Source organism: Heliangelus exortis, chromosome 30 (assembly GCF_036169615.1).
Source record: "Heliangelus exortis chromosome 30, bHelExo1.hap1, whole genome shotgun sequence".
NCBI lineage: Eukaryota > Metazoa > Chordata > Aves > Apodiformes > Trochilidae > Heliangelus > Heliangelus exortis.
Window position 1 is genome coordinate 3,778,603 of NC_092451.1, and position 10,444 is coordinate 3,789,046.

The 10,444-nt window shown below is 68.5% G+C and overlaps 2 protein-coding genes across 2 annotated transcripts; both read right to left on the reverse strand.

Annotated features, from left to right (window-relative positions):
* Nucleotides 1–251: 251 nt before the first annotated feature.
* Nucleotides 252–1,318, reverse strand: ANKRD39 (ankyrin repeat domain 39). Its single transcript, XM_071729051.1, has 4 exons — nt 1,128–1,318; nt 929–1,032; nt 629–832; nt 252–558 (listed from the first exon to the last, which is right to left on the reverse strand). Exons 1-4 carry the CDS (start codon nt 1,225–1,227, stop codon nt 421–423), a joined length of 546 nt encoding a protein of 181 aa, XP_071585152.1. The 5' UTR covers nt 1,228–1,318; the 3' UTR covers nt 252–420.
* An 839-nt stretch (nt 1,319–2,157) lies between these two features.
* On the reverse strand, nt 2,158–8,105 carry SEMA4C (semaphorin 4C). Its single transcript, XM_071728994.1, has 14 exons — nt 7,741–8,105; nt 6,469–6,617; nt 6,308–6,370; nt 6,110–6,208; nt 5,577–5,673; nt 5,377–5,493; nt 5,136–5,287; nt 4,861–5,036; nt 4,638–4,782; nt 4,319–4,541; nt 4,127–4,242; nt 3,880–4,037; nt 3,726–3,796; nt 2,158–3,646 (listed from the first exon to the last, which is right to left on the reverse strand). The coding sequence occupies exons 1-14, from the start codon at nt 8,003–8,005 to the stop codon at nt 2,820–2,822; spliced, it is 2,658 nt and encodes an 885-aa protein (XP_071585095.1). The 5' UTR covers nt 8,006–8,105; the 3' UTR covers nt 2,158–2,819.
* Nucleotides 8,106–10,444: the final 2,339 nt, after the last annotated feature.

Genomic DNA, 10,444 nt, shown 5'->3' on the forward strand with positions numbered 1-10,444 from the left:
TCTAATGTCCAACCTAAACCTCCCCTGGCACAACTTGAGACCTCTTGTGCCCTCTTGTCTTGCTGAGAGTTGCCTGGGAAAAGAGACCAACCCCCCCCTGGCTCCAACCTCCTTTCAGGGAGTTGGAGTGATGAGGTCTCCCCTGAGCCTCCTCTTCTCCTTTGGGACAGGACACCCCCACCACACGGGGCCTCCTGCTTCAACAAACCACGACTTCTCCTATTTTAAGTGTTTGTCTTGTTGTGTTTTTTTTCTTTTCTTTTTAGGCAATAAATATCACTGTAATAAACGCTGGCAGATGACAAACGCCACCGTGACCCACAGCGGGCAGGGACAGAGCTGCTGGGAGCCATCGCTCTGCCGATCCATCTGAACCAGGCTTGGGGGGCTCCACGTCCCTCCTGTCCCCGCCGTGTCCCCTCAGGTGGCCAGCAGGTCCCTGACGGCCGGGTGTGCCACATCCCGGGGCAGCCGTCCCTTGGCGTCGGGCAGGGCAGCCAGGGCCGGGCTGTGCCGCAGGAGCAGGGAGCAGAGCTCGCCGTGGCCTCGCTCGGCCGCCTGCGGGTGACACCTCTCGTCACACGGAGGGGACTCCCGGCCAGGGGACACCCCGAGCCGCCTCACCCACCTTGTGCAGGCTGGTGTGACCGTCCCCGTCGGCGGCAGCCGGGTCAGCGCCGTGGGCCAGCAGGAGCCGTGCGACGGCCAGGTGGCCGCAGTAGCTGGCGCGGTGCAGGGGGGTGGCCCCGCCGGGGGTGCGGGCATCGCAGCGAGCCCCCCGGCCCAGCAGCAGCCGGCAGACCCCCAGGTGCCCGTTGCGGCTGGCGTAGTGCTGGGGAGGGGGGCACACACAGGCAGGGGGTGGGCAGGGGGACCGTGACCCCCAAACCTACACCCCCCCTCCTCCAACAGCCCGGTCCCCCCGTACCAGCGCCGTGTACCCCGCCAGGTCGGGCTGGCTGGGCTCCCCCCGCCGCTCCAGCAGCTCCAGCACCCGCCGCTCGTCCCCGTCCCTCGCCGCCGCCCAGATCCCTGCGGGGGAGCGGGGAAGCGGCGGTGTCAGGCGGGGGAACGGAGAGACCCCAAGCCCGGCCCTCAGCGCCCTCAGCACCCCGACCCTTTCGCACCCCTCTCAAAGTCCATCTCTGGCAGGCTCTGGTGGGCGCTGGGCACCGCCACCCGCCCCGGGCAGCAGGGACCGGGGGGACAACGGTGCCCACCGGCCATGGGCAGCGCGGGGAAGGGGCCGAGCGGCGACGGAGAGAGACGAGCGGCGCCGAGGGGAGCCGGAAAGCGAGCCGAAATGATCCGGGCGGAGCCGAAGAGATCCGGACGGAGCCGATGTGATCCGGACGGAGCCGATGTGATCCGGACGGAGCCGAAGTGATTCAGGCGGAGCCGAAGTGATCCGGGCGGAGCCGAAGGAATCCGGACGGAGCCGAAGTGATCCGAGCGGAGCCGCCCCCCAAACGTGTGTTCCGCTCACGGCCGGTAGGGGGCGCCCTCGCCCCCCTTGCCGGGGCTGTTGTCCTCTCCCCCTCCCCCGCTCTGGGGGTCCCGGGCTCCCCCTCCCCAGTGATGGGGGTCCCAGGGCTCCATCCTCCCGCTCTAGGGTGCTCTAGGATCCTCCCCACACTGATGGGGGGCCCAAGGCTGGGGGGCGCACAGCTTCAAGGCTTGCCCTGCCCCCCCCCTCCCTCTTCCCCAGTGGGGCTCAGCCCCCCCCCAGCCCCACTTCCCACCTCCCGGGCAGTCCCTGGCCCCGCTCCCATGCCCCCCCTCCCGGGACCCCGGGTGCTGCTTCCTCCCTGTTTCCCGGCAGAGCCTCCCCAGGGACCGCATCCCCCCCCCATGCCCCACGCTGACCCCCGGCATCCGGGGAGGCACGGGCGTGGGGCCAGACCTCGGCAGCCTCAGGCCCGGGGGAGGGGGCGGCCGGGCCCCCCCCGGCCTTGGGAACGGCGCCTCGATGCCCTTTTATAGCCCCAAGTGCTGCCTTTTTCCATGAGCTCAGCGGCCGGGGGGGGGCACAGCACCCTCCCCGCACCCCCCCACCCACCACCGGACACGGCCCCCGCGGACTTTGCTTTTCATATGTAATATTTTTTAATTATTTTTTTTCCTCCTTTTTATTATTAATATAAAAATACTCACGTATTTACAGCAAATAAATATATTTTGGTAACAAATAAATTACACTGGGGGGGATGGGTTATACAAAAGGGGCTCAGGAAGGCAGCGTGCAGGGGGGGGAGTGGGTGGCAGGCAGGGGGGGGGATATTTACAGCCAGGGCTGAGGAGGGGTACGGAGCCCTGGGAGGGGTGGGTTGGGGTGGGGGTGGGCGAGGAGGGGGCATTAGAAAAATTCTCAGGAAGAAAAACCCGATCGGTCCTTAAATCATCCCAAAAAAACCCATCCTGCGGTCACTGCCCGCGGCAGAACGTGGTGCCCGGGGGTGGGGGGGAGCTCAGTGCTTCCCCCACGAGGCCGGTGGCAGACCCCGAACCGGGTCCCAGCCGGTACCGAAAGCGGTTCCGCAGAGCAGCTCTGCGCCCCCGACGCGTGACACGCACCGGGGCCGCGGCCCACGGCGGGTGCCGGGGCTGGCAGTGGTCCCCAAAAACGGTCGCGGGGGACAGCGTGGCCGGGTGCCCCTCACAGGGGGCAGCGTGGCGGTCCCCGGGCCGGGTGCCCGACAAATCCCGGCATCCCCGCCGCGGGGGTCTCGACGCCCAGGCCGCAGCCCCCAAGTCGGGCGCCGGTGCCGGGGCGGCGGTGCCGGTCCCTGAGGTAGGTCGGGGCTGCTCGGCGGGGCGGCTCACACCGAGGACTCCTCGGGGTTGGAGTCGGGCAGGGGCTGACGCTGCTGCAGTTTCCGCCTCAGCTCCTCGGCCAGGTCGGCGCAGGGCGGGCGCTCCTCGGCGCCCAGGGCCAGGCGGATGTACCCGTTGGACGTGGAACCCCGCAAGGGACCCAGGTGGATGCGGGTGGGCGAGTGGAGGGGCTGCCCCGGGATGGCGGCGGGAGGCGAGGTGCCGCCGGGAGGGCCCCCGTTGCGGCAGCTGGCGTGACCAGGAACGATCTTCAGCGAGCCGTCCGAGTAGTAGTAACTGGCCGGGTCCCAGAGCTTCTCATCCGAGTCGGAACCGGCGCTGGGGACGAAGCGGGGGCTGGGGGGTTCCTTGGGCAGCTCGATGGGGTACACCAAGGTGCTCTCGATGGCTTTGGCGCCTTTGCCGAGCTCTTCCCTCAGCCGCCTCCAAAGGGTGAAGACCACGAGCAGCAGCACCAGGCAGAGGGCCCCCAGGCACACCGCCACCACCCACACCAGCCCCAGGCTCTCCAGCGGCGCCCGCGTCTCCAGCGGCACCCCGGGCCCGGCCAGCACGGCCACCCGGTACACCTCACCCCCCAGCCGGGCCCCCCCCTCCTCGGCCAAGCACCGGTAAGTGCCGCTGTGCTGGGCCCCCGCCCCCGGCACCACCAGGGCCCGCAAGCGGCTGTCGCTCAGCACCAGCGCCTGCTCCCCCGCCAGCGCCCGCCCCTCGAAGGTCCAAAGCGCCCGGGCCAGGTTGGAGCCCAAGCGACAGGTCAGCACCAGGTCGGTGCCCGCCACCACCGTCACGTTTTTAGGGGTGATGGGACCTGCGGGAGAGGGGGTCGAGTCAAAACGGGGGGAAGGGTCCTGCGTGCCCCCGCGCCCCCCTCACCGCGCGGGTCTCACCTTGCTTGGCCAGCTGTGGCAGGCTGCAGGCGCGGGTGTCGGAGCTCAGCACGTCCTGGACCAGTTGGGAGCTGCGGGAGGAGGGGGTGGAGGTGAGGGAGGGACCCCGCGTCACTTCGGGGGGTGTCCCCCCCGTCCCAGGGAGCCCCCGTACCTGTTGAGGCCGTCGGTGCGGACGCAGAGGCTGACGTTGCGGCTCCAGGCGCAGTAGGGATCCCGGGCCAGGACGCAGTCTGGGCAGGACTGGTAACGGCCGCAGTCAGCCAAGGGCAACTGGGCCACCTGGAACCGGGAGCCGGCAAAGAGCAGCTTCTGCCGGGGCAGGGAGAAGGGGTGAGGTGACACGACTGGGTGACACGGCCGGGTGACACCCTGAGCACCCTCCCCGCGGCACCGCTCACCTTCCGCCCGGCCAGGACCAGGCTCTCCACGGGCTGTGCCGGCTCAAAGACCTGCAGCTCCTCCACCAGGTGGACACCAGAGCCCAAGCTCAGCGCCTTGTGCACCCAGCCATCACCTGCAGGGCAGGTGGTGAGGGAGGTCCCCGCAGTGAGGACGCCCCCTCCCTGGTTACCTGTCCCCACCGGGGGTACCTGTGCCGATGAAGAGCACCTCGTAGACAGTGCCATCCAGCCCGGCCACCCGGTCCACCACCAGCTGGGTGAAGTTGGCGTCCTTCTTGAGGAGCAGGGGGCGGCCGTGGTGGGGCAGGATGGGCTCGTCCATCAGTGGGTGCTTCTTGGCAAAGTTGAGGGTGTTGTCAGGCAGCTCCAGGGAGCTGGCGAAGCCGTTCCGACGGTGCCAGTCGGTGATGCACTGGGGACAGAGAGGGGACAGAGAGGGGACAGTCAGGCCCACAGCCTGATCCCAAACCCTTTTTTTCCCCCCTCCCCGCTCTCTCCAGGCACTCACCGCGCCGGGCCGGGGGCTGGGCACCTCATCTGAGTAGCGGCCCCACTTCTGGGCCTGCTCCCGGTACTCCTTGTAGGGCCCCTCGAACGCCTTCTTCACCTCCAGAATGTGGTAGCGGCAAATGGCCGAGACGTCCACGTCCCCCCTGGGAGGGGACAGCTTTAGGGGGTGCCGGGGGGTGGCTGGCACCTGGGGGGGGGCTGCCACATCCCTACGGACTCACCAACGAGCCTGGAAGACCCCGAAAAAGGTGGTGTCCTGCCAGCTGTCCCCCGGGAGGGTGAAGACGGCCTGGAGGCGGTTGAAGTGGAGCTGCTGCTCAGGGGCTGCACACACCAAACGAGCCTTCAGGAACGTCGTCCACTTCTTCTGCAGCGTGCGGGCACCCCCGACGTCCCCCTGGACACCCAGCAGGCGTTCAGACAGGGCCACGCCAAGGACTGAAGTCACCCTTTGGAGGGTGTCCCCACAGCACTGAGCTGTCCCCTCCCGGCTTACCTTGCAGACCCGGGCCACCCGGGCCACCACCTGCTCGGCGTAGCAGTCGTACTCCACCGCCCGCTCGCTGAAGAAGAAGTAAACTTTGTCATCGTCCCCCGTGCTGCTGGCCGTGCTCTCCTGCACGTAGGCTGAGGCCACGAAGTGGGGCTCTGGGGAAGGAAGGAAAAAGTGGGTGACACCCTGCTGGGGAAAGGGTTTCCCCCCCTCACGCACCTCACGTGTCCCCCCCGAGCCTTACCGTTGAGCCAGGAGGTGAGATATTCCGTCTTCATGGAGTAGTGGGGACCCAGGTTGCGGAGGATGACGGGCTCCGTGCCCAGGAAGTTGTTGAAGGTGGCGGAGTAAAGCTCCCCATCTGCCAGGGAAGGGGTTAGGGACCAAGGGGGGGGTCCGGAAGGTACCCCAAAACCCCAGTGGGTGCCTGGCGGTGTCACCTACCCACAATGAGGCCCGTGTGTCCCTTGGTGGGGTCGTAGGGACACTTCCCCTTGCCGTCCTCAAATGCCACTTGGTCCAGGGTGAAGCCAGAGAGTTCCTGAGGGACATGGGAGTGGGTGGGGGTCCCAAACCCCTCCCTGGTTCATGTCCCCCCACATCCAGAGCACAGAGACCCCCAGCACAGAGACAGCCCCCTAATGCCCCTCGTGGGCACAGGGACACCGCTGGATGATGCTTCTGGGACCAGGGACACCCCTGAATGGTGCTTCTGGGGTCAGGGACACCCCTGAACCATCCCCCAGAGAACAGGATCACCCCCTAGATGAGCTTTTGGGGACAGGGACAGCCCAGGATGACCTGGGGACAGGGACCCCCTCCAAAGACCCCAGGCACACAGCTGTCCCACCTGACCCTCCAAAGGGACTGTAACGCCCAAGGCTCCCGAGATGGCTGGGTGGGTGGGGGACCTGTGGACCTCATGTGGGGGGAAATCTGGGGGGGGGAGCAGGGGGTTTGGGGACCCCCCAACTCACAATGTAGGTGCACTTGGGCTGGAAGGCGTAGGTGCCACAGGCGTAGAGGTGGGAGCTGTTGTAGCTCTGCAGGAAGCGCACGTAGTTGAAGCAGTCAGTCTGGGGGGGCCAAAAAAAAAAATATCCAGTGAGGGGGCTCAGGGGGGGCACCCAGGGGTGCTCTGTACCCCCCCCTTGCCACAGCACCCCCCTCCCAACCTGGTTGTTCTTGCCCTTCTGGATGCACTCGGCTTTCTTGTCGACGGGGGCTTCCCAGGAGATCTGGGGATGGAGGAGGTGGTCAGGGGGATGAAAACAATCCCTCCCCCCCCTGAAAAAACCCCCACCCACCCCCCTCCTAAAATCAGGGACCCCCTCACCGCCGCCTTGAGCTCCACGGTGCCGGTGACCAGGGCGAAGACAGCCTCCCGGGCACCCACGTAGAGCAGCCCCTCGGCCTCGTCCAGCGTCAGCGTCAGGTAGTGAGAGACCCCCCCCTGCCAGAACCTCTTGGCCGCATCCTGCAGCTCTGGGGACACACGTGGGGACACACGTGGGGACGTCACGGGTGGGCAGCCTCCCCCCTGGCCCCCCCCATCACCGCTGGAAGCCCCCCGGCCCCGGCCCCCCACACAAAGGGCTCTTTGTCACCGGAGCGGGGGACACGGTGGCCTTTGGAGAGACCACCCCCCCCCTCCACCCCCAGGCCCCACAGAAAGGGCTCATTGATGGGGGAGGCAGCAGGGCCCCCGGGCAGGGAGGGGGCTGACACGGCATGGGGACAGCGTGGGGACAGCACGGGCATGGCACGGGGACACAAAGTGCTGGCACGGCAAAGGGGAGGGGGTCTTGGGTGCGGGCATGGGACAGGGGACACGGGCACAGCAAAGGGGTGGGGGTCTCGGGCATGGCACAGGGACAGGGTTGGTGGCATGTCAAAGGGACAGGGGTGACAGGCGTAGGCACGGGGACAGGGGACACAGGATGGGGACAGTGGCACAGCAAAGGGACAGGAATGTTGGGTGTGGGCACAGCAGAGGGGACAGGGCAAAGGGACAGGGGTCGTGTGTGTGGGCACAGCAGAGGGGACACAGCGTGGGGACCAGAACGCCAGGCGTGGGCACAGCACGGGGACAGGGGACACGGCGTGGGGACAGTGGCACGGCATGTGGATAGGGGACAAGGGCCACTGCCACTGCAGAGGGACTGGGGAGTGGGTCAAAAGGATGTGGCAAAGGGACAGGGACAGTGGTGTGGCACAGGGGTAGGGACAGGGCAGGGATGGGGACACAGTGCTGGCACTGGGCAGGGGGACAGAGGGTGCTGGCACGGCAGAGGGATGGGGACAATAGCAGGGCATGGGGACAGGGGGCAATGGCAGGTCACGGGGACAGAGAACTGGGGACAGGGGTGACAGCAGGTCACAGGGACAGGGAACACGGCACAAGGACACGGGGCAGTGTCCCAATGTGTCCCCCCTCTGCCAAGCTCGGGGGGGTGTGACACAGAAGCTGCCAGCGGTGGGGACGACCGCAGCCCCCACGTCAGCGAGAGAGGGAATCAACCCCCCCACCCCACTGTGCCTCAGTTTCCCCAAGTGCCTCCCCCCGCTCCCTGGGAGCCCCCCGGGGACCCCCACCCCAGGTACCTACCTGAGTAGGGGACAGTTTTTCGGGGCACGGCGCTCCACGAGGACCCCGGGGCGGCGGCGGTGACAACGGTGACACCGAGGAGCAGCAGGGAGGCCACAGGAGGCAGCGGGGAACAGGGGGCCATGGCGGGGGGGCGGGGGGGACACCCAGAGCCTGGAGAAGGAGGGGAGGGGGGGACAGAGAGAGGGACACGCCCGACCCCCGTCAGGGCTGCGGGGCCTGGGCGCCCGGTGTCACGCGGGCAGCGCGGGGACAAGGCGGGCATTGAGGGAGGTGTCACGGGGTACCCCACGCCGCGGGGGGGACACGCACAGGGCCCCCCCCCCCTGCCTGAGTCACTGCCGGGGGGCACAGAGCAGGAAACGGCCCCTTCCGCTTCCCTCCTGCCCCGGGACCCCCCCCACAGATGTCCCCAGGGATGGGTGGGTGGGGGGCACCCACCGGGGGTGTCCCGTCCCGTCCCGTCCCGTCCTGTCCCCCCCCAGCAGGATGTGGCTGGGAATTGTTCTGCCCTGCCCACGGGAAGCAGGAAGGCGGGAGGGGGGGCTGAGGGGGAGCCCCCCCGTGCCGGCACAGGAAGGATTTCCGGGAGGGTGGGGGGCTGGGAAGGGGCGTGGGAATGGGGGACACCCCCCAAAGGGGCTGCAGGCAGGGGACAGGGAGATGGTGGCACAGCCAGGGTGGCACTGGGACAGCCAGGGTGGCACTGGGACAGCCAGGGTGCAATGGGCACGGCTGGGGGGCCACGGGCTCTGGGGACAACAGGGGGACAGGGGGACAAAAACGCGATCAGGAGAACGTGGTCACGGGCAGGGTGCCACAGGTAGGGACAGGGTGACACCGGCACAGCCTTGGGGACAAAACCACAGCCAGGGGACCACGGGCACAGCCTTGGGGACAAAACCACAGCCAGGGACCACGGGCACAGCCTTGGGGACAAAACCACGGCCAGGGACCACGGGCACAGCCTTGGGGACAAAACCACAGCCAGGGACCACGGGCACAGCCTTGGGGACAAAACCACGGCCAGGGGACCACGGGCAGGGCCAGCGTGCCACAGGCAGGGACACGGTGCCACAGGTGTGGCCCCGGGGACAAAAGCACGGCCGGGGTTCCACGGGGCTCCCCCAGGTGACAGTGGCACCGCCGGGGTGGCACCAGCAGGGTCCCCTGGGGGCCATCGGTCTGGTACTGGGCACCAGGGGGTCCCACGGGGGGACAGCGTGCCACGGGTCCGCGGTGGTGACATCCCCAGGGGCTTCCCACGACGGTGCCATCCCGGGGGGGGTCCCCACGACAACGCTGTCTCGGGGGGGTCCCCACGGCACTGCCATCCCCAGGGGGTCCCCACGACAATGCCATCTCGAGGGGGTCCCCACGACGGTGCCATCCCCGGGGGGTTCCCACAACCCCACGGCACAATCCTCCCCCTCGGGCTCACCCCGTGGGGGTCGGTACCGGCGGTACCGGCAGCCCGTGCCTGGGAGGGGGGGGGATTATCCCCGTTACCGGAGGGGGGGGGGCTCGATGCCACCCGGGTTGCCGGTCCCGATCCCCGGTACCGGGAGGAACAAAGCGCCTCCCCCTCCTCCCCCCGCCCCCGCGGCTCCGCCACAACAATACCGGGGCGGGGCGGGGCGGGGGGAGCCCGGAGCCGGCGGGCCCGGGGGGAACGCACTCACCTCGGGACGCGGCGGCGGCAGCGCGGGGCGGGGGGGCCCGGGACGGGGGAGCCCGGACGGGGGGGTCCCGGGGAGGGGGGGCCCGTCCGGGGCTGCGGGAGGCGGCGGGAGGAGGAGGAGGCGGCGGAGGGTGCGCGGCGCGCGGCCCCGCTCGGCCCCGCCCCGCCGTGACGTCACGGGGAGGGAGAGGGGGCTCGGGTCGGCTCGGGTCGGTTCGGATAAGATCGGGTGGGCTCGGGTCGGGGGGGTTCGGGTGAGATCGGGTGGGCTCGGGTAAGATCGGATGGGCTCGGGGGGTGTGTGTAGGGAGTACGATCGGGTCGATTCGGTTCGGGTACGTTCGGATCGGATCGGTTCGGATGCGTTTGGATCAATCGTGTTCGAATCGATTTGGTTCGGATACATTCGGACCGATCCGGTTCCGTACAGCTCAGTTCGGTTCGGATCCATCCGAATCGATTCGGTTCAGATAGATCTGGCTCCGTTCGGTTCGGATCCATCCGGATCAGCGCAGTTTGCACTCAGTCAGCTCCGTGCAGTTCGGGGCGGTTCTGCTCAGCTCAGCTACACCCGGGCCGGCCCAGGCTGAGCCCCCCCCATGCCCCCTCCCCAGCGCTGCCCCAGGGTCGGGCTCAGGAGCCACCCTGGGGACACCAGGAGCCACCCTGGGGACACCAGGAGCCACCCTGCCCCGGGGACACCCCCGCCCTGGGGACACCCCCGCCCTGGGACAGGCTGGCAGGCCCAGCAGGCATCCCGCCAAGTGGTAATTAGCAGGGCAGAGATAACGAAGGCGCGGTGTCCCCAGCCTGGCGCTTGTCACCCGCCTGTGTCACCAGGGTCACCTCGCGGCCACCCCGTGCCTCCCGCCATGAGTCCAACTTTCTCCTGGGCCACCGAATCTGGGCTGTGGGCGAGCGGATCCGCGGGTGGGGGGGACACAGCTTGGGCAATGGTGACACCTCAGGGGGTACCCTGGTGTCCCCAGGGACCCCTCCCCGGTGTGTAGGCAGTGACCAAGC

Excerpts from the sequence above, each read along its gene's own strand:
- ANKRD39 (XM_071729051.1), bottom strand. The coding sequence starts at position 1,227 with ATGGCCGGTGGGCACCGTTGTCCCCCCGGTCCCTGCTGCCCGGGGCGG. Across the intron at positions 833-928 it reads TGGCGGGGTACACGGCGCTG|CACTACGCCAGCCGCAACGG; the intron begins GTACGGGGGGAC and ends CCCCCTCCCCAG. Across the intron at positions 559-628 it reads GTCACACCAGCCTGCACAAG|GCGGCCGAGCGAGGCCACGG; the intron begins GTGGGTGAGGCG and ends TGTCACCCGCAG.
- SEMA4C (XM_071728994.1), bottom strand. The coding sequence starts at position 8,005 with ATGCCCGCCTTGTCCCCGCGCTGCCCGCGTGACACCGGGCGCCCAGGC. Across the intron at positions 5,494-5,576 it reads ACACACGGGCCTCATTGTGG|ATGGGGAGCTTTACTCCGCC; the intron begins GTAGGTGACACC and ends CTTCCCTGGCAG. Across the intron at positions 4,243-4,318 it reads GGTGCTCTTCATCGGCACAG|GTGATGGCTGGGTGCACAAG; the intron begins GTACCCCCGGTG and ends CCTGCCCTGCAG.